At 40.3% G+C, this 23,155-nt stretch overlaps 1 protein-coding gene across 2 annotated transcripts; it reads left to right on the forward strand.

The window, feature by feature from the left end:
• The first annotated feature begins 526 nt into the window (after positions 1 to 526).
• Positions 527 to 21,656, forward strand: Pbk (PDZ binding kinase). 2 transcript variants are annotated; one of them, XM_041672635.1, is made up of 8 exons: positions 527 to 661; positions 3,988 to 4,065; positions 7,327 to 7,420; positions 8,356 to 8,498; positions 9,178 to 9,347; positions 10,623 to 10,752; positions 20,214 to 20,393; positions 20,835 to 21,656. In XM_041672635.1, exons 2-8 carry the CDS (start codon positions 4,008 to 4,010, stop codon positions 21,029 to 21,031), a joined length of 972 nt encoding a protein of 323 aa, XP_041528569.1. In that variant the 5' UTR covers positions 527 to 661; positions 3,988 to 4,007; the 3' UTR covers positions 21,032 to 21,656. The 2 variants fall into 2 exon arrangements, with proteins under 2 accessions (XP_041528569.1, XP_041528561.1); XM_041672627.1 differs by lacking the exon at positions 527 to 661 and adding an exon at positions 669 to 801.
• The last annotated feature ends 1,499 nt before the right edge of the window (positions 21,657 to 23,155 follow it).

Consider the following 23,155-nt stretch of genomic DNA (forward strand, 5'->3'; position numbering starts at 1 on the left):
GGATGAAGATTTGGTCCTTCAGTAGGAATCTGAAGTGAGAGATCTAGTTTCTATAACCTGTCCTCTGACCTCCACATGTGGGTGGCAAAAACATACAGTTTTTTTTTAAAGTAAAATTTCTAAATATCTAATTTTCATTCTCAGCTCCAACATTTCTACATATTTCTAGTTATTTTTAAGGTCACATAAATCTTCAACAAAACATCCTACCTAATGCATGTTCAGAGCAGTGTTTTAGTTTGGGTAGATTTGCCTTCAAAACAGGCACACATTTTAGGGTTTGGGCTAACATCTGTTCTTCCGAAGGCCTGATACTTCCTATAGAACCTTCTCAGCCATTCCTCTGGAAGGTCCCTTCTCTTTGGCATCTGTCAAACCTGGAAGCCCAAGCAGAGCAAGGCGGATTGCACGAACGAACGCGGGAGTTCTGACCCTAGTGCCGCCCCGTAGTCAGCGTGGGATCTTTGAAAGTGCGCGCGTCCTGAAGGCGGCGGCGGTTACTGGAGCCCCAGTAACTGTTCCTGCACTTCCCGGAGCCGCTGTCCCGACAGCTTTGAGCCAGCTGGCGCGTTCTGCCCTGGTGCCAGCCGGCGCGGCGCGACCTTTGAAAACGCCTGAACGCTGCGGCGGTTAGAGCGAGTTCCTGCACCTCCCGGACTAGGTGGGTGTGGCTGTGGTAAGGGAAAGCGTGGTGGACTCGAGGGAGGACAGCGGACGGGAGGAAGACAGTCGCGAGGGGAGGACCCAGGACCCAGAGGACAGCGGCCGAGGAGCTCTGCCGGGAAGGACAGCTGGTAGCGGGTACGCAGTGGGCGGCCGGGGGAGGATCGAGGGAGGACCCAGGGGAAGACAGCGGACAGAGAATTGGGAACCCCCTTGGAACCGTCGCGCAGAGTCTGACCCTGAGCTCCTGGGTCGCGGGGAGTTTGGGGGTTCAGGGAGGAAATCACCGCTTTCTCCATAGAGGACGGGGAAGGACCTCTCAGCGAATGCTTCTGATTTTTAAGCTAAGGCCACAGTAGAAAGGGTAGGGATGTGACCAGGGGCAGTAACCCATTGGGTACAGTCCGTGCCCAGCGTGCATGCAGCCCTGGGTTCCTTCCTCAGGACCAAAAGAGTGCCTGTGGCCCCAGCACTAGGGAGTGGAGACTGAAGACAGGACAGGAATTTGGCTGTGAATTGTTTCCTACACGGGGGAATATTGATTTTTTTTGGAAAATATATTTACATACATACTTGAAAATTCATAGTGGAACCCATAACCTTGTAGAGTTAGCATATCCTAATAAAAGAATACTTTTGAAAAGTCAAGTACTGTTAAAACAATATTATAAAGTTATGGGCAGGAGCGCTGGAGAGTTGATTCAGTAATTAGAGCCCGCACTGCTCTTGGGGGACAGGGCTGACCTGGTTCCCAACACCAGTGAGGAGTGACCCAACAGGTTCCTGTAATTCCATCCTTCACCTCAGGCACCTGTATTGCTGTGCATATACCACCCAACCCCTTGCCACACACAGCTACATAATGAAAAATGAAATGTCAAAAGCAGTTATCAGATTAACCAAGCATGGTGTACGCTTGTGATCTCAGTCCCTTCGGAACTGAAGCAAGAGGGTGTAACATTGGGTATTAGCTGGGTGTACACAGGCTGCTCAAGGCCCGTTAAGCTTGGGTGAAACCCAGATTCAACAGAACAAAACATGACCAGGGCTTAGCAAGTAGATCCACCAGCTCTGTCAGATGTGCCCTTTGAATCCTAAGCCTCAAGGTGACGTGGTTTAAAGTTAATATAGTTACTTAACAGTGAACATCTATGGAAAGTATATGCAGACCTAAGGCAGTACATAGACAAAGGCTCAAACTCAGTCAGGAAGGAAAAATACCATCAGACAACCAGAATGGGTGGGACATAGCATATTTTGATATAAATAGTGTTAAGTGGAAGGTAAGGTAGTTTTGAGTGTTCAGAATGTAAGGGACTATTGGGCCTGGAGAGATGGCTCAGCAGTTAAGAGCTGGCTGCTCTTCCAGAGGACCTGAGTTCAATTCCCAGCAACCGCATGGTAGTTCACAACCGTCTGTAATGAAGTCTGGTGTACACTGTATACATAAGTAAATAAATCTTTAAAAAGAATGTAAGAGAATGTTGGAACATTTAGATCTTGGTATTTTAATCTTTTTTGTTTGTTCAGTTTGTTTTCTTGAGAGAGGGTTTCTTTCTATGCTTATCTTTGGAACCTGTGCTGGAACTCCCTCTGCAGCCCAGGCTGGCCTTGAACTCACAGGGATCTGCCTGCCTCTGCCTCGGAGCGCTGGGATTAAAGGCGTGCACCACCACCACCCGGCTGGTGTTTTAATCTTTTAAAAACATGATGCGTCTTTGTATCCAGTCTTCAAGCTGCAGGAACATGGACATTGATATTCTCCAGGTCACTCTTTGCCAAGAAATTTGCACATGGCTTGTATTCTACAGACTGATTTGTTCCCTCCCTTTCCTGAACTGGGTGCTGAGGGTTGCACCCATTCTCATCTAGGAAATCAGTGATGCCCAATCTCTGTTGATAAGCCCACAAAAATCACGTCTTCAGCTTTGTTCAAGATCTATATTTGGCTACCTGTTTGACCTTTCCTCCAAGATTCAATAAAGCCTTCACAAATGAGCTCCCAATATCCCATACCCTCTTTTTTTTTCATTTGTTCAATCTAGAAAGCCTCCCACTCCCACCCCACCCCCCATTTTTTAAACTTTTTTTTTTTTCCATAGCCACAGTTAAGTTGCCGGGAAATCATGACATTTTTCTGGACAGCTTTAGACATGCGCCATCAATGGAAGCCTATGCGTGGCCTTCTATATCTGGTTTTATTCACTTAGCATGTTTTCTTGGTTCATTTGTGTTGTACATGGCAATACTTCGTTCCTTTGTATGCGGATGCCACACTGTGCTCTGCACTCAACACGTAAGGAGTACTTCTCTTGTGTGTCTGGACTGTTGGGAGTGTTGCTGTTTGGATGCAGTTTTCTACTTTTGTTTTGTTTGAGGCAGGGTCTCACTGTTGCCCAAGCTGGTTTTAGCCTCCAAGTGCTGGTATTAGAGGTACACATATAGGCTTGTCTTAAAGGAAAACGAGACCTGTTTGTAACCTCCTGAGAAGTGTGAGGGAAACATACTGCTTACCTTATGTTTTGGCACTGGGAATGGAACTCATGGCCATGTGCATGCTAGGCTAACACTCTCCCTCTGCGCTGCATTCCCAGCTCTTATTTATTTTTTTGAACTAGGTATTTTTTAATTTAAGTTTGTATTTTTAAAGTTTTTCTTTTTTTTTTTTTAAGCCAGGTGGTGGTGTCACACACCTTTAATCCCAGCACTCAGGAGGCAGAGACAGGCAGATCTCTGTGAGTTAGAAGTCAGCCTGGTCTACAGAGCAAGTTTCAGGACAGCTAGGACTACAAAGAGAAACCCTATCTTGAAAAACCATATACATATATATGTAAATAAGTGTAATTAATTTTTTATATAAAATGTTATATACACACACACACACATATATATACACACACACACATATGTTGAATACATATGTTGAATATGTGTGTGGGCAGGTGTGTGCCACAGTGTGTGTGGAGGTCAGAAGACATCTTGTGGGAATTGGTTTTCTGTACTATATGGGTTTCAGGAATCGAACTCAAGTTGGCCGGCTTGGCAGCAAGTGCCTTTTCCTTCTGAGCTTTATCTCTGGCCTCTAAGTATACATTTTATAGTTAAAACCACAACCCCTAGTCACTGGTAGTATGAGTATTACATGAGTAAGTAATTGTATCTCTGGGTTTCAATTTTACCATTGTAAATAAAATTGGATGAAGTATTTGCTGAGGTTATTTTCAGTTCTCAAATTGTATATTTCCATGATAAAGTGATGTTATGGGATTCTTCTGAGTGTTGTTCTTTATAGCTGCTTAATAACTTAGCTTGTTTTCATTATAGGACCTAAAGTGATTGCTACAATGGAAGGAATTAATGATTTCAAGACACCAAACAAATTGTCTGAAAAAAGGAAATCTGGTAAGATTGCAGAAGTAAGACCTTTTCTTGTTGCTGTTTCTACTAGAAAAGTTTTAGTGTTTGCTCCTTGACATTGTCTGTGAACAGTCATGGCATTGGTTATTATAACCACACTAACCATAACGGAGCTTCTAATAGTGTGGGCTAGACTTTCTGTCGATGGCGTGGTCATTCTTGATTTTAGGTTCTTTCTGGTAATGGCCTTCTGACTTGAACCAGACGTTAGCAGGCATCAGTTCTCCCCTTCCAGGAGGAGATTCCTAGGATTCCTCCAGGAGTCAAACATTGATTGCATAGCAAGCATTTTCACCTGTTGATGCCTCTTAAAGATTGTTTAGGATATTTTTTGTTTGTTTATATTTTTCCAGACAGGGTTTATCTGTGTAGTCCTGACTGTCCTGGAACTGCTCTGTAGATCAGGCTGGCCCTGAACTTAGAGATCCTTCTGCCTCTGCCTTTTGAGTGTTGAGATCAAACCACCACCTGGCTTGTTTAGGATATTTTTTTTTTCTATGCTGTTTTATTGTATGTTACAACCAGTGTATATAAAATAGTTAAACCTCGTGAAGCAGAAATCTACGAAAGCTCAGAGAGGTGGACGTTACGGACTGGCAAGTACAGACTGTAGTGTGGCACATGCTAGAGGAGCTTCTGTACAGACTTGAGATCTAGTTCTCTCGAATACCTACGGGTTTATGAGAAGTGGTTTGAGAAACCTCAAGATGTATGATGACAAAAATGAGCAGACTTCCTGGGGTCTGAAGGGATTTGTACTTGAAGACATTCCAGTCAGCAGAGGGTCATGTTTAGGGTATCTTAAATAGTTGGTCATGTATAGAGTAATAGAGATTTTAGCAATTTTTTTCCACTGCGATCTCTCTAACTTTAAACATCACCCTGTTAAACTGGGTCAGCACGCTTTTGAATAGAGGTGCTAGTAGGAATATTTGTGTGGTTCCCAATGCAGGTTAGATGTGGTTTTTCACAGATGCATTTGTCAGACTCCAGCTCCACTCTTGCCTCTGAGTTCTGAGATTATAGCTTGTGCTCCCACCCGCAGCCCATGAGGATCTTTAAGAACATCTCTTTATCCCTCGGTGTGCCCAGACTATCCTTTACATCAGTGAGCCTCTTTCTGAGATGTGTATCTGTTTTATGATGTTCTTCCATCCTTGTCAATAAGTGGTATGTTTTGATTGGTTTATTTTTCTCCTGGCATGAACCCTGGTTTTTGCTTCTTTTATACCTGGTAATTTTTGGTTAGGTTGGTAGATGTTTTATGTAATTGAGTGCTGGATTTTGTCACTCTACAGTGTGTTTGGTTTCATGAAGTTCCAAAGCTTATTTGGCTAAATGATTGTGCCTTTTGAGGCTGGCCTTTAAGCTTTCTTTTTTTTTTTTAAATTTATTTATTTATTAAAGATTTCTGCCTCCTCCCCGCCACTGCCTCCCATTTCCCTCCCCCTTCCCCGATCAAGTCCTCCTCCCTCATCAGCCCGAAGAGCAATCTTTCTTACAGACTTTGCTTGGGCTAAAAGTTAGCGGTAGTATTGAATAGTTACCCTTTAGGGGGCTTTATGTAGCAGTCAGCTACAGTGCCACCTGATCTGGCTGATGATGATAAAGTGATCTTACTCCTAGACTTCCATTGCTTTCCTGGCTCTGGGGAATACTACCCAATAGGTGTGCAGCTAAGTATTAGCCAAGCACTTTATTGGAAATCTTTTGTGTTGTTCATTGTCTTTTAGTTCCCTCCTGTGTTCTGCTCCACAGCTACCTAGCCCTCCTTGACCTCTGCTCTCTGTCTCTGTGGTTTGACAGTATTGTGCTGTTTCCTCTGCTTAAGCCTGGGACTGCCTTTGAGGGCATGGGGTGATGATAGGGCTTACTTCATCAATTCGCCTTTGTTCAGAGGTTGCAGCTCTGCTCTGCCTCTTGCCATGCATCTGAGAACTATTTTGTCAGGTGTTGCTGTTCACAGAGAGAGCAGCTCCAAGAGCAGCTTATTCCTGACCAGAAGCAGAATTGCCTCATCCTTGTAATAAGTATAGAATGCTCTGAATTAGATTTGTTTCGTTTTTGTTTTTGCAGATGCCAAAGCATATTCAAAGATATGTGTCAATGGTGTGTGTGTGTGTCTCCTTAGGCACATGTCACGGGATCAGGAAACTATGTAAAAGGCCAGGTTGTACATAGTTCCAGGAGTGTTCACCTGTGGCACACAGGTCATATGTACCCCAGGACAGCTATGCGTGTGTCCCAGCACAGCATCATAAAAGTACTTAAAACATTACAAAGTTTTCTTGCAATTTTCTATTTTTGTGTTTGTGCATAGAGTGCTGTTTTTGAGCATGATCTTTGTAGATGATGTGTCACAATGTCACAAAGTTGACCTTCCTAGTGGACCCTGAGGACCACATTGGGATTTGCTCATGCTTGCTTGTTTGATTTCCTTCTTTATTATCTCTTTAAGATATATTTTTATGAGTGTGTGTGTGTGTGTGTGTATGTGTGTGCGCGCGCGCTTGCCACATGCTTGTGGTTACCCTTGGAGGCCAGAAGAAGGCATTGGATTCTCTAGAAGTTGGAGTTACAGATGGTTGTAAGCTGTGTGATGTGTGTGCTGGAAATTAAACTCTGGTCCCCTGTAAGAGCAGCAAGTGCTCTTGACCACTGGGCCATCTTACCAGCCTCTATATTCGTTATTTTTAAATAGCCCTTTAAGAATGTACTAAAAGGACCAGGCAGTGGTGCAAACATGTTTAAGCCCTGCACTCAGGAGACAAAAGCAGGCAGATCTCTGTGAGTTTGAGGCCAGCCTGGTTTACAGAGCAAGTTCCAGGACAGACAAGGCTACACAGAGGAAATCCTATCTTGAAAAAAAAAAATTAAAAAAGGACCAGTGGGATGGCTCAACAGGTTGACCTAAGTGTAATTAAGTATAGTTTGTCCAAACAGAACCAAGTTCAAAAGCTGTCCTCTGACTCCCATGTGTGTGTCATGGCAGTCACATCTGCACACACACACACAGAGTAATAATTAAATAGATTTTTAAAATTAGCTTGTATGCCCCCAAACAGGCCATTTACATTAGTTACTGTGAGTTACAGACATAGTCTTGGTCAAAGGGTACTCATGTACTCTGTAAAAAAAAAATGATGCTATCACTAATCTTACCACAGTGTTTTCAGACTGTCAAGATACTTTTGTACTGCTGCTGTTTTCAAGTGCTAAGTGCTGGCTTTTGTTTTTGATTTGTAGTATTATGTTCGACTCCATATGTAAATATCCCTGCCTCTCCATTCATGCAGAAGCTCGGCTTCGGGACTGGGGTCAACGTTTACCTAATGAAAAGGTGAGTGCAGGATTTCCAGCTTGTGGGACTTAGGTCCATGTGCTTGCGGTGGGCAAGTTCCTCCCCACACCTGAACCCTACATTCCAGTTCTCAGAACCCTACAGCTGCGGGAGCTCTGCCCCAGCATTTCACCCCCGCAATCCTCCTGGCAGGTTATTAGGGGGAAGTAGCTTAGCCCTTTGCTGGCTTCGCTAAGATGACCATGAAGTGGTGGAAAGATCCTAGAACATGGCTTTGAATGTGGTGTAGGAGAATCGCTGTTGTTTGTGGGGAGTTGAAATAGTGAAGAAGAGCATGTCACGGATGGGGGACGTTTGGCAGTTTAATGACTATAGGGAAGGGATGTAGCCCCTAAGGAGTTACCCTCGCCCCAGGAGATGGCCTTGTACCCATGCACTAAGTGGACTCAGCAGGCCTAGTGAATAAAGAGCAACGAGGATTAGAGGGGAGGGGACAGAAAGTATATTTGATCAGAAAATATGTATATGAAATTTCAAATAATAAAGGAGAGCATACCATTATATATAGACTCTTTTTGAGTATCTCCTTAAATTTCTTTAATATTAATTATAGAATCTTGTAACTCATATAGATAAAGTGTTTGATAAAATAGTAGACTGACATGCCAGGATAGAAATGTTAGAACATTTTTCTAAAATTCTAACAAAAAAAGCAGTTTTTGTTTAATTGTACTTTTATAAATTCATAACATTCCATGTTTATCTTTAATCTCTTTAATACCTTCTCAGAGCTGAGATGTCAGGTGCTGTTCAGTGCATCAAGACTCACTGACTTAGTCCAAACAGAAATGTAGCAGGTGTTGGTGATCTAAAGAATTTTATGTATTTTTAAATACATATATTTCTCTGGAGTCAGTTTGGGGACTTTTAAAATTCATTGTGTACCTTTTTACATTTACATGTGTATATTTTAGATCTCCAAGAGGATTGTCTCATTCTCCTTGGGCTGTGAAAAAGATCAATCCTATCTGTAATGATCATTACCGAAGTGTGTATCAGAAGAGACTGACTGATGAAGCTAAGATTTTAAAAAACCTTCATCATCCAAACATCATAGGTAAGTGCAGGCTGACTTGATGCTGGTATGCGGTAGAGCAATGTTCTGTAGTTCTAGAAACGGTATAGCTGCACTCTGAAGTGGTTATGCTAGTAAAGAAAGTTATGTGGATTGTCTAAAGTGGGTGGAGAGACGAGACGCAGCAGTGGTAGGAGGACTTGTCGCCCTTGCAGAAGACTCGGGTTCAGGGTTCAGTTGTTGGCAAACGCATGGGGCTCACAACTGTCCACGGGGGATCCACTGTCTTGACTTTCCCTGTACCAGGCACACACGTGATGCACATTTATTCACACACATAAATCTAAGAACATCATTTAAGATCCACATATTTTAGATCTTTAAGTGCTTGTTTCTCTCTAACCGTCATGGAGTTGAGGTGTAGTCATCTGGTTCAGGTGCTGTGAGGATTTCAGGACATTTGCATTTATTAAATGGGTTCTTACATTGTCTTCACTTTGCATTTTTGGTACTAATGGGGATGGTGGGATCATTCTATTTATGAAAGCATATTAAAACTGTGGTGATCTGTGGTGCTGGACACGCTTGAAGGCATTGAAATTATAGCTGTGGGTTAATTTTGTAAATGATAGCTGTCTCGTTTTGTTAGTTGAGGTCCAAGTTACATTGCCGAAGAAGCCCTGGTTTCCAGACTAATAGAAGAATGTCACATTTTCTTAAGGGTATCGTGCCTTTACTGAAGCCAGTGATGGCAGTCTGTGCCTCGCTATGGAGTATGGAGGCGAGAAGTCTCTGAACGACTTAATAGAAGAGCGCAACAAAGACAGCGGGCGCCCCTTTCCAGCCGCTGTCATTCTCAAAGTTGCTCTGCACATGGCAAGAGGCCTAAAGGTAACTGTGCTGTTATATTTCAAATAGCTTTGGAGAACTTTAACATGGCTTATACCTATGCGGCTGTGTTTTTGGATAGATACAACATAAGGAAGGGAAGAAATGTATATACTAACTAAACACTAGTAATAGTGACTTTAGGAAACTACTGGTGACTCACAGTGTAATGATGAGAGTGATGCCAGGGTGACATGCTAAAGTTTCATATGAAATTGGTTTATGGAGCAGATTGGGAAAAATACATTCAGTATTTTTCATTCAGTGAATACATTCAGTAAATACATTCAGTACAATTCAGTACACTTATAGATAACTTTAAGTAGGACAGAGCTGGGCATGGTGGCACACACCTTTAATTCCAGCGAGACAGAGGCAGGCAGATCTCTGTGAGTTCAAGGCCAGCCTGATATACAGAGTGAGTTCCAGGAGAGCCAGGACTACACAGAAACTCTGTCTTGAAAAACAGAAACAAAAGGAGAAACATCTAAATTACTTACTGACTGATGGCTTTAATTATATATATATAATGAAATTAATAATGCAACCATGTCGGGGCTATTCAGCACATGATGTCAGCATTTTAGCATTTGCAGCAAGCATAGAAGCTCCTGTGGAAGGGCAGATCACAGCAAGGATGGTCTCTCCCTTCTAAGCTGGGCTCACAGCATAGAGCTCAGCTGCTGACAAATGAACAGCCATTTTGCTGCACTCTTCAAAATGTGACTGTAATTACGTACACCCCAGAAGGAGTTCATGTAGAAAACATAATATAGCTCTGGGGTACATCTCTGCATCTGCACATGATTATAGTGTCCCCATGTCACCTGCTATTCTTGCATTACATCACAATTTGAGATGCTTGCTATTGTGAAAATTTCAAAATTTAAAACTATTGGCCTCAAGTGAAATTGGAGTGTTTTGAAATCTGATAGGAAATTATATGGGCTTTAAGAATTCAGACATTTTTAAGGAAAAATTTAAATGACATGGCCTGTCCCCTTCCTGGATTCACACACTGAAACAAATAAGTCCAGTTCACAAAGGGAGTTCAAGTCATTGCTGTTTGTTGGTTCTCCCCTCCCCCCTAGGCAGGTCTTCTGCCCTGGTTGTCCTGGAACTCGCTCTGTAGACCAGGCTGCCATGCACTCAGAGATCCTTCTGCCTCTGCCTCCCAAGATGTGTGCCACCACTGCCTGACTCAAGTCATTGTTTTATTAAAAGAACTTTTATTAGGTTTTTTTCTGTTCATGTATTTGATTGTTTTTACCATTTTAGTATCTGCATCAAGAAAAGAAGCTGCTTCATGGAGACATAAAGTCTTCAAATGTTGTAATTAAAGGTGATTTTGAAACAATTAAAATCTGTGATGTAGGAGTCTCTCTGCCATTGGATGAAAATATGACTGGTAAGTAACATTGTTTTAAATTCATACAAATTTTGAACTCCTAATTTTCGCATTCTACAACATAATAAACCCACATGGTTTAAAATGAACTGTTTATGAAAAGTGTATAATACAGAGTGTCTTTGGTGTTTTGCTTCCTCTGAGTGCCCAGCTTCTTCTGTTGCTACATGGACTGTCAGACTCAGTCTTTCCAGTCTTGAGTCTGTGCCCACACTGGCTCTTACTAGTTTGGATTTTACTTGAATAACTTTGGGAAAGACAGACCCACCAGACTAGAACTTCCCCAGCTTCTGGGTATTCTGATCCAATGATGCTAATCAGGACTATTATAGCTTCCCTTTTCTCTTCAAATGTTTCTCTACTTGTACATCTATTGAAAGCCTCAAAGAAGAATTTTGAAGATAAGATTCTTTGATTAAACAAACTGCTTGTTTTTCTCCCCTATTGTTTGGAAGTGAGTTATAAGCATTTTGTTTTCAATTCTATCCTTGTATAAAATGGAGATTATAGTAATGAAATACTGAAGAATTATATTTTTAGGGTAACTTTAACACTGTTCAGTGAATTTGATTTATCTTAGAGAAATAGAATTTTTAAACATATAAAGGAAATTTTGCCTTAAGGAAGATGTCATCGAATACTGGACAAAGGAATTAAATTCGATTTCTAACAAAATATTTAGGAGAACCTTGAGTTTGGCAATGAAAATTTATGTAGTTATTGGAGGGTCATTGGGCTACTGTTGGCTGCTTCCTTGTCAATGGAAGGAATAAGATAGGAACAGAAGTCACTGGGAAATGTTAATAAAGCCAAAAGCTGGACTATGGAAAAATAAATTCTCTCAAGATTGAGAAAAAGAGAGAACATAGCCACCAATATGAGGCGTGAAGAGGGTCACAACTGCATGCTCTACACTTGTGTAAGGACTATTACAGACAGCCATATTTCACTAAATATGACAGCCTACATGAAAATGCAGTATCAGGAGAGATGGCTCAGGTTAAGAGCACTGGCTGCTCTTTCAAAGGTCCTGAGTTCAATTTCCAGCAACCACATGGTGTTCACAACCATCTATAATAAGACCTGGTGCCCTCTTCTGGTGTGCAGGCAGAACACTGTACATATAATAAATAAATAATGCAGTTATCAAAATTGATATAAGAACTAGAAAATCCAAAAACAACTGTTACGGGAGGTCCTCCCACTCCTCCAGCCTATCGCCGCTGAGATACCAGCCCATTGGGGCGTGGTCTCTCTCCCTTTAAAAAAGCGGCCACTTCCCTCTTCTATCTCTCTTCACTTCCTGCTCTGCAGGCGACTAGACTCCCTTCCTGGTTGCGAAGAGGGCTGTCGGTGATCTGTAAGTTTTTTCCCCTTTAAATAAATACCACCCTATTAATCATAATTCCAAACTGGTGTGGCATTGTTTGTGACTTACGCCTTCAGTTAGCACCCAACGTTTGGTTTTAGAACCTCTCCTTTCCCCGCTCGGCTGCCGGCCGCGAGTTTGGCTTGGCGGGAGCCCTCCCTTCCTCAGCCGCCGCCTCTGCCGCGTGGTTTGCTCTTTTCTGAGTCGTTTTTAAATCTCCCTTGCAAGCACAGCTCTTAAGTGGCACGAACCAGAGCATGCGGTTGCTGAAAGCTGCAACCCCTCAGGGTGACTCTGTCATGTGGAGGCATAAGCGGCTTCCAGGTTGCTCTTCTCTACCCCTGGATTCTGGGTTTCTGGTTCCGTCTCTGGAATTGATTTAATTACATTTACTTTGTTGAGCAACTTACATTTTCCAGTTTTTAACAAATACTAGGCGGACTCTGAAACAGGACTCTGTTTTAGTCGCGACTTGGCAACAGCGCCACCTGCTGGATAATAGGTAATATGGCAGTTTTCGTTTCCAACGCGAATTTTACTGTTCTGGTTACCAATACAATGGGTTATATCATGCAAGGTTTATATGACTATGGGGATAACTTAATTTACTGGTTACTAGGTTTCAGTATTCTTTTGAATATTCTATCATTTAGGAAGATCATGGCACTCCTAAGAACCATACAATCTTTACTAGAAACTCATGCAGGTCAGGAGATTCAGGATTCAAAAGAGACAATAATAAAGACAATAATAAAAAGACTTGAAATGATTGAAGAAATGATTGGAGCTGGTGAACAGAGTAATAAGGCACAAGGACAGGATACAGCCAACACCAGCTATTAGAACTGGCTTACCCAAGGTTTTAGCGGCATACCCTATACTTAATTCTGACAAAGTGTCAACTTCTAAAGGCTCAAAGGGAGTCAGAGAAGCTAGATGGACGCCAATAGCAATGAATGATCTAAAAGAAATTAAGCAAGCTATTGTTAATTTTGGCTTGCACAATGCATATGTAAAGGAAATGATAAGGACTTGGGCTTCTAATGCTAGAGCTACCCCCCATGATTTCCATCAGTTAGTGTCTGCAGTTTTAGATAATGGACCTTCCTTGATGTTTGGAATTTATTTCAGAGAAGAATCCAAACATATGGAACAGCAAGGAAGAGCAAAAGGTGTCGAGGTTTCCCAAGATCAAATTCTTGGTGCAGGAGAATATGCTGATCCACAGGTCCAAGCTCTTTATGATGATGAAGTACTGTGTCTATGTCACCAAGCAGCTTTAAATGCTTGGAATAGCATACAAGATCCAGCAAAAAGGGTTGAATCATATACTAGAATTAGGCAGGGACCGAGAGAACCCTTTATTGACTTTTTGCAAAGATTAGTTAAGGCTCTGGACATAGGGGTAACAGACCCAGAAGCTAGACGAATACTTCTTGAATCTCTAGCTTTTGAGAATGCAAACATAGAATGCAAAAAGATAATTGGGCCTTTAAAGTCTAGATCAGCACCTATGGATGAATGGATTCAGCATACGATGAATGTTGAGACATTTAGCTATAACGATGAACCTTGGGTAGGAGAAGCGATTTCCACAGCAATGAGGAGACATCAAACTGCCAAGTGTTTTAATTGTGGTAAATTAGGACATCTGAAAATGTATTGCAGGCACAGAATTTCTAGGAATATTATCTCCTCTAGGAATGACAAAAATAGGAGACCTAGGCCTTCAGGTATATGTAGGAGATGCGGTAAAGGCCGACATTGGTCCAATGAATGCAGATCAACAACAGACAGACGGGGCAATCCGATACCATCGGGAAACTCCTTGAGGGGCTTCTCGCAGGCCCCCAAGCCAACAGTGGCCCAGTCATTCCCAGTCACAGTGGAGAACGTGCCTCACCAAGAAAATTAAAAGCTCCAATTTCTGCTGTAAAAAGTAATACTGGTCTAAATGATGAAATACGTGTGGAGGATGAGTCAAAAAACCCAGTAGGACAGAGTAAATGTATATTTTGGCAGACTTCATTAATGATCAAAGACCAAAGCTAAGAGTCTGTATAAATGGCACTTTTATTGAAGGCTTATTAGACACAGGTGCGGATGTAAGTATCATTACCCCAGAATCTTGGCATCCGAATTGGCCTCTTCAAGAGGTAGATGTTCAGTTCCTGGGAATTGGAACCCTGTCTCGTGTAAAACAAAGCACAAGATGGGTTGAATGCATAGGGCCCGAAGGGCAAATAGGAAGACTAAGGCCATATATAGCCAATATTGCTATAAATTTATGGGGCCGTGACCTGCTACAGCAATGGAATACCCAGATTAACATTCCTGTAGTTCTAGGAACTCATAATTCTGGGAAGGATATGATGAGGTATTATGGAAAAAGGTCACCAGCCATTCAGGCTGTACAAGAACATACAGCAAATTCCAAACCTTTAGAGGTACCAACAGCCCTACCTTTAAAATGGCTAACTGAGAAGCCAATATGGATCAAACAGTGGCCTCTAGCTGAAGATAAACTACAGGCATTGGAACAGCTGGTGCAAGAACAACTAGATGCTCACCATATTGAAGAATCAACCAGCCCTTGGAATTCTCCTGTGTTTGTTGTAAAAAAGAAATCTGGTAAATGGAGAATGGTGACAGATCTAAGAGCTGTCAACAAAGTAATTCAACCTATGGGCCCACTACAATCTGGAATTCCTTTGCCTTCTCTGTTACCAAAAGGATGGCCTCTTATAGTTATTGATTTGAAAGAGTGTTTTTTCACTATACCGTTACAAGAAAAGGATAGAGAAAAATTTGCCTTCACAGTGCCTACCTATAATAATTCCCAGCCTAATAGGAGATATCAATGGACTGTCCTCCCACAGGGTATGCTCAATAGTCCTACATTGTGCCAATATTTTGTAAGTAAACCATTGGAAATAATTCGTAAACAATTCCCCACGTCCATAATTTATCATTACATGGATGACATCTTGTTATCTGATTCAAATAAAGATACTTTAGAAAGGATGTTTGAAGAAGTAAAGAAAGTCTTGCCTAGGTGGGGATTACAAATTGCCCCTGAAAAGATTCAAAGAGGAAATTCTATTAATTACCTAGGTTACAGAATAGGGTTAGAGAAAATTAAAACGCAAAAGGCACAAATTAGGAGAGACCGGTTAAAGACTCTTAATGACTTCCAAAGATTGTTAAGAGACATTTCCAGTCTACGACCAGCTGTTGGGATAACACCTGATCTAATAGTTCATTTAAACAAAACCTTAGATGGTGATAAAGATTTGAATAGTCCAAGAAAACTGACAGCTGAAGCAGAAAAGGAACTGACAATGATTGAGGAAAAATTACAGGAGGCACATGTGGATAGGGTGAACCCAAATCTTAGCTGCATCCTAGTCATATTGCCTTCCAGAATTTCTCCTACAGGGATTCTAATGCAGAGGGAAGATATTATTTTAGAGTGGATATTTATACCTAATAAACCAAGTAAAAAATTAAAAACTTATGTGGAAAAAGTCTCTGAATTAATTATAAAAGGTAAGCTGAGACTTCGTCAACTAGCAGGTATAGACCCAGCAGAAATTATAGTGCCTTTTACTACTGAGGAAATAAAAAAGTTATGGGAAGACAATGAACCGTGGTAAAGAGCTTGTGCTAATTTTTTGGGAGAAATTAATAGCAACTATCCCAAAAGTGGTAGACTTAACCTCATAAAAAGAACTTCTTGGATTCTTCCTAGAATTGTACGTGATGCTCCAATAACTGGAGGCCGTACGTTCTATACTGATGCAAATAAATCAAGGAAAGCAGGTTACAAGTCAGATGAATTGAGTAAGGTGGAACAAAGCCCTTATAATTCTGTCCAGAAGGCAGAATTATATGCCATTCTTATGGTGCTAAGGGATTTTAAAGAACCTCTTAATATAGTTACAGATTCACAATATGCAGAAAGAGTTATCTTGCATATTGAAACTGCTGAATTTATACCAGATGACACAGAGTTGACTTCATTGTTTATCCAGGTACAAGACATAATCAGGAACAGGCTTTTTCCGATGTACATAACACACATCCAGTCCCATACAGGTCTGCCTGGTCCTCTAGCCCAAGGAAACGCTGAGATTGATCAATTATTGATTGGAAGTGTGTTGCAGGCCTCAGAATTTCATAAGAAGCATCATGTCAATAGTAAAGGCCTAAAGAAAGAATTTTCCATTACTTGGCAACAAGCTAAGGACATTATAAAGAGATGTCCTCCTTGTTCTTTCTATAATCAAACACCGTTGCCTGCAGGGAGTAACCCAAAGGGTACTAAGAGAAATGAAATCTGGCAGATGGATGTGTTCCACTTTATGGAATTTGGTAAATTAAAATATGTACACCACACCATAGACACGTATTCAGGTTTTCAATGGGCTACTGCCCTGAGCTCAGAAAAGGCTGATTCAGTAATCACACATTTATTGGAAGTTATGGCCATCATGGGTATACCTGCACAAATAAAGACAGATAATGGTCCAGCATATGTATCTAAGAAAATGAAACGCTTTTTTGATTATTATAATATAAAACACATTACAGGTATACCAAATAATCCTACAGGTCAGGCAGTTATAGAAAGATCAAATCGTACTATAAAGGATATGCTGAACAAACAGAAAGGGACTGAAAATACCCCCAGAAATAGATTACATAATGCTTTATTAACCTTGAATTTTCTTAACGCTAATGAGAAAGGAACGACAGCAGCAGAAAGACATTGGATAATGGAAAAGTCTGCTGAACTAAATCAACCGATTTATTTCAAAGATGTGCTGACCTCTCAGTGGAAGCCAGGAGATGTGCTACGTTGGGGAAGGGGTTTTGCTCTTGTTTCCACAGGAGAAGAAAAACTGTGGATACCATCAACATTAATAAAGTTTCGATTTGAAGAGGAGAAACCTCTTGGAAAGGAGAAATGACAACTCATTCACAATGATGATATTCATACAGGTGGTAAGAAAAACATATAGAATGGGGGCAGGGTTCTGTTCTTATCTCCACAGGAAAACACTCATCTTTGAGAAATTCAAGGGACCCTGAATGTTTGGATACTGACAGATGGAAAAATACCTGCCCAATAGGAAATATCAAGAAAACTGAATGGGTTGTGTAAGTAAAATTAAACCATATTTCTAAATTTATAAAGCTGGTTTTGAAGTTGGACTCTGGCTCAGTCCCTCTCCAATTCCAAGCCTGTTAGTAAGAGAAAAACCCAGAGTTTCTGGAGTTTCTGTCTCATGTCAAGAGCCATGATGTGGGACAGAAAGAAATATGAGTTTAGAAAACATCTTTGCTTTTCTTCATATCTATCATACTTTTCATTGAATATATCTATCATGTCTTTCATTGAATATATATATATGTCTATATGATTAATGTTTAAGTTTTTCATAATGAACAATGAGTTTTTCCTGAAGTGACATTTGAAGTTTCCAGGAAGAAGATGGGGCCCCATAACAACAACTCCACCTGGTTGATATGACGTCATGATACTGATAGCGCTACTACAAGACCTGCTTTGGGTACCAGCTGCACAAGACAGTTCCAACTTGGTTAGCTGAAATGGTGCACATCTTATACAACATTTTGGCCAGACCTGCACAAAATACTCAGAGACTATTGGCAATTTTAAAAAACATTGATCTTGAAATTTAACCATCATTTTACTTTCACAGGATCTCCCAGAAAGAACGTTGCCCCCGTGACAGCTGGAAGTAATTCTAGAGGACGACGTCCCCTCTCCCAGTAAAGTTTGCCCTTGGGTTTAGGGACATCATTTAGGGGTTGATTATAATTAGTATACGATTGAGGGTTGGGGGAGGAATTTTATAAGCTCAGGGATCATTTTGAAAAAAAAAAAAGAGGGATGATGGGATAATAGATTTGTAATTGTGAGTTACTGTTTTTAGACAAATATATTGGTATAGATTCATGTATATTGATACAAAGTTAAATTATATTGACTATTGTATGCATGCATGTTTCTACCTCTGTTTAAAACATTTTTATGTATTGACATATATTGTATTGATATATATATATAGTATCTATTTACCATATTGCAGTGTACATTTCTACCTCTGATTAAGATACTTATATAATGTTTGTGTATTGATATATATTTACCTACTGCAATGTATATTTGTACATTGTTTATATTTGGAGGTCATTGTCCTCATTTGTTTCACAGTCATTTATTGTCTTAGTCTTTAAGTTAGATAGATATTGAGAATTATATAGACTAATAGTCATCTAAGTTTGTCATTTATAATTAGACTAATCAGGTTCTTTAGATATATAGAGATTATACTCAGTATAGATAGATAATCTTCAACTTCTTCAAAGAGCTGTAGAAAATGGCCTTTAATCTAACTCAGAGTTTTGCGGTAGTGAGACACAATTGCTCCTGGCAACACCACTCTATTCCCGAGAGAATGTTGAGCACCAAAGACACTCCACCTGGAGCCTTTCTTTTTGGCAGAACTGGCCTTGGGGCAAAGAAATGCCCATACCTCAACCACTGACAAAAATACAGAGCGTGCATCAATGGATAAAACAGGGCTGTCATATCCTGCCAAGACAGGGTAAGATAGTTTTGAAAAGTTGCTTACCTTTGAAAATGGTATGTCAGTTATGTTAGGCCTTAGCCAATGTTGGTTGCTTCAACGCTGCTAATGTGACTTTGGGTGATTGCCTAGGCAGCTAGTTGTCTCTGTGATTTGTTGCATGTTTTGGAAGTTGTTTTACTGAACTTCCTAATTACCCAGGTAACATTATTTCCCTTCTCAGATCTTCGATGGGGTTGAAGACTATATAAATGTAGTTACTTTCTCTCATGACTTGGCCAAGCTATTTATTATACAAGACCTAAGCTAGTTAGAATAGGATATTTGTACTTATTGTATATAATTTCATAGTAGGTTTAGAACTCTCTTATTTAAACAAAAGGGCGAAGTGTTACGGGAGATCCTCCCACTCCTCCAGCCTATCGCCGCTGAGATACCAGCCCATTGGGGCGTGGTCTCTCTCCCTTTAAAAAAGCGGCCACTTCCCTCTCCTATCTCTCTTCACTTCCTGCTCTGCAGGCGACTAGACTCCCTTCCTGGTTGCGAAGAGGGCTGACGGTGATCTGTAAGTTTTTTCCCCTTTAAATAATACCACCCTATTAATCATAATTCCAAACTGGTGTGGCATTGTTTGTGACTTACGCCTGCAAACAACTAGTAAAGAGACATTGATTTTAGAAGAAAAGTGGTACTAGAGTGAGTGGCTGTCCATTGTAGTCCTATATACTAGTAAATAACAAGAAAATGAAAAGTTAAAAATTCCACTTATAACTCCAAGATATTTAAAAATCTAAGAAAAAAATGAATAAATCCATTAAGTCTAAGCCTCTAGTCTGGAAGCTATAAAGCATCACTAAGGTGGAACCAGATAGAGAAGGATCTGTATATTTGAAGACTTGATACTATTGAGATGTTCTTTGCAGATTGGTCTAAGAGTCCATTATTTCCTAATTAATTTTTTGTTGTTGTTGTTTTCTTTTGGCTTTGCTCTTCTATTGAAGCTGACAAAATGACTCTAGACTGCAAGGGGCTGTTGAGTGGCAGATACTTTCAAGTCCAGTCTGAGCTCCTGACTTAGTCATGGGAGCACTGAAATGGCATTTGGCTTTCAGCCTCTGTGATATTAAGAGCTTACAAAAAACCCAAAACCTAGACATGAAGTAGTTCTGCTGTGTCACACCGCTTACAAGATGGTCTGGCTTGAGTCTGGAAGTTTGACATCTATCTATACTCTAAATTTCTGTTACTAAGAGAACTGTTGTTTTCTTACCAACTGATGAGATTTTAATACTTCCTATTCTGATAAGGGACAGATCCTTTATAGTGAGGCTGAATATAGTGATTAACTTATGAACTTCCTACATAAATGAGTTTTGCTTGTGTTGTTTTGTTGGTTGCTTGCCTTTCTCCATGATCTTTAACAGCTGTTCTTATGACTATTCTACTTATATTTTTTTGTGTGTGTGTTTTAGTGACTGATCCTGAGGCCTATTATATCGGTACTGAACCATGGAAACCCAAAGAAGCGCTGGAGGAAAATGGCATTATTACTGACAAAGCAGATGTGTTTGCTTTTGGCCTTACTCTGTGGGAAATGATGACTTTATGTATTCCACACATCAATCTTCCAGATGATGATGATGATGATGAAGGTATAGATACAAATAGGTTTTAACATAAATCTGAATTTCTTTCTGGTAATTAGTACATAAAATTCTCTTTTCATTAAGTTAAAATTCAAATAGCAAGTTGTTTTAAGATTATAGTAGTACTGTGATTCATTTGGCTATATTTAATCTTATACAAATGAAATACAGATTGAGAATAGGGGTATTATGTATGTAACCTCTCCACTCATGGGTTCTCATTTTTCTTTAATAAACTACATTTGCTGGATGGGTAGGTGGGTTATCTAGTTGAAACAAGTTTCCTTAACGTCTTGGTGAAGAGAAAATAGCGACTATCTGTGGCAGGAATAGTTGAACAGACAACCTGTGGTCTGGGTAACCCTGCCTTGTTGCAGGACGGAAGCTGTTGAGCTGTTCCATGACCCACACGATTTTGCTTGTTTCCATTTCTAACTCCTCGTGCAGATACAACCTTTGATGAGAGTGATTTCGATGATGAAGCGTACTATGCTGCTCTGGGGACCAGGCCATCCATCAACATGGAGGAGCTGGATGAATCCTACCAGAAAGTCATTGAACTCTTCTCTGTGTGCACTAATGAGGATCCTAAAGATCGTCCTTCTGCTGCACACATCGTTGATGCCTTGGAACTAGATGTCTAGTGATGCTGTTTGTGGTCCAAGCATGAAGCATAGCTTGTATGTGAACTATTGACCCAGATGCATTTATTTAGTTACTGCAGTGGCTAGACACTCCAGGTGGCTTATTTTAGGACCACTGTACTGTTAATATTTGCATAACTTTCTGACATTATTTCATATAAGCATTTATTATACTGGATAGATAGTCTGTGAAGTTTAAAACTAACTCTCCAGGTACTTAGATGCTGCCCCTGATTTAAAACACTAGTCACCCTGTCTGAGGTGACTTTAGAATCAAGGGACCATTGCTTTACTAAAGATCTTTTTAGGTGTTCATTAGTGGGTCATGAGAAATTTACCTTATACAGTACAAAGTGAATCTGCATCTGTTCAGTGTCCAGCTATATAGCTGGCCTGTTGGTTCATGTGCTTATTAAATGTTCCCTGGAGCTTAAGAACATGGTTCAGAAGAGTAGCTCCTAGGGTTTTCAGACCCTGGTTACAGATGTTTTGTATCTCTTCACATCTTAGTGTCTAACTCGTTGAATATATTTTTATTCAATGTATTTTGTTTTTATTGACTGTATCTTAAGTCTTTCAAAGTTGTGATGCAAGAATTAATAAAGGACAGTTTTGATACCAGCCACCTCAGCATTATCTTCTATTCTTGTGTTGCCACTGAACTTGGGTTCAGTTTTTATTGAAACCTTGTTTTCTTAAGTATAAAGTGAGATTGAATTGGATCAATTGAGTCACAGCTCTTTGGAATTGCCAGAATTAACTGACTTGGTAAAACCAGGTGATGTACTGAGACGTAGCTACAGATAGAATCCTAGGTAATTTAGCAACAGATCACTAATTAGCACATTGTCCATCAAAACAGTGTGAAAGTGACAGCAATTTGAAAGTTTACTTATGGAAAAAAGATTCAGTAGTCTTACCTACCCTTTCTCTGATGTATCATTTTTAGTAGGTTTGCTCAAATGACCTGCTTACAGATATAAAGCATGAATTGGCTAACACATAAACTGGTACCTTGAGTTTTATTCCCAGTTCCTATGGATACCCCATTTTCCATATATCATTTTACATCACTCTGCTTCTCACAATAAACCAGTACTGGCATGCAGTCCAACTCCACACTTTATTTGGATTTATTGCTCAATGACTACCTTTTCTGTTTCAAGATCCCTTTCAAATGCCACTCAGGAATGTTCCAACCCCTTGCTTGACTACTAAATTTCAGGGTGTGGTGGTTTAGGAATTCTGTACAACAGACCTGATGTTTATTTCACACGGGATTATAGGACTTGAGAAATACTCTTCTCACACAACAAACCATCAAACATCAACATGGTGATGCTGTCGGCTGATAACTAGCTGTCACTATTGTTGGCAGGTTATCTGCTAGCTGATACAGTATTCATTTATGTGCAGTCTGCCTTGGCACATGTGAATTTAATTTTTCAGTATGGACTCATTTATTACACTACTTGATGTGGTTATTCAGATCAGCTGGTCACAGTATACACTGTGGGCTCTGAGTGAGCGCCAGTATTCTTTTGACATGCACCATAAGATTTAGCTTCCCTTTTTAAATTTTGATATTTAGATCTAGGCTCATTCTGTATAATCTCTGACCCAGCAACTCCAGATTTTCTTTTTTTTTTTGAGAAAGGTATTAGAAACAAGATCTAAATGCTCCATGTACTCATTGCTGTTATTAAATACCGAAACATCCTGTGTGAAACCAAACTGTAAACAAAGCAACAGTATCGATAGCAAACCAATGTACATTTGAAACCTAAGACATTAAGTGAATTAAGCTGCAAAACTCATCTGTATTATGTATCTAAACCCCAAAGTAGGATGATAGGGAAACTATGTCTTTCAGCATACTAGTTCTCTAATATCTCTATAGTTTTGTTTTTTGTTTTCGAAAGATATTCATGCTAAAAAATAACAGAGTATTAGCAGGATGTTATGAATTCTGGGCAAGTGAGATTGCTCAGTAGATGTGCTTGTACAACCCTGGCCTCCTGACTTGCATCCTTAGAACCCATGGTAGAAAAGAACTGACTGCCAAGAGTAGTTAGTTCTCTGGCCTCCAAATGGCACCTTGAAATGCACACACAAACACACCAA

The sequence above is a fragment of the Microtus oregoni genome, unplaced genomic scaffold, assembly GCF_018167655.1.
Source record: "Microtus oregoni isolate MIOR12 unplaced genomic scaffold, Mior012 000001F_ref0000356, whole genome shotgun sequence".
NCBI classification, from domain to species: Eukaryota; Metazoa; Chordata; class Mammalia; order Rodentia; family Cricetidae; genus Microtus; species Microtus oregoni.

Excerpts from the sequence above, each read along its gene's own strand:
- Pbk (XM_041672635.1), top strand. The coding sequence starts at position 4,008 with ATGGAAGGAATTAATGATTTCAAGACACCAAACAAATTGTCTGAAAAA. Across the intron at positions 4,066-7,326 it reads GTCTGAAAAAAGGAAATCTG|TATTATGTTCGACTCCATAT; the intron begins GTAAGATTGCAG and ends TTTGATTTGTAG. Across the intron at positions 8,499-9,177 it reads TCATCATCCAAACATCATAG|GGTATCGTGCCTTTACTGAA; the intron begins GTAAGTGCAGGC and ends CATTTTCTTAAG.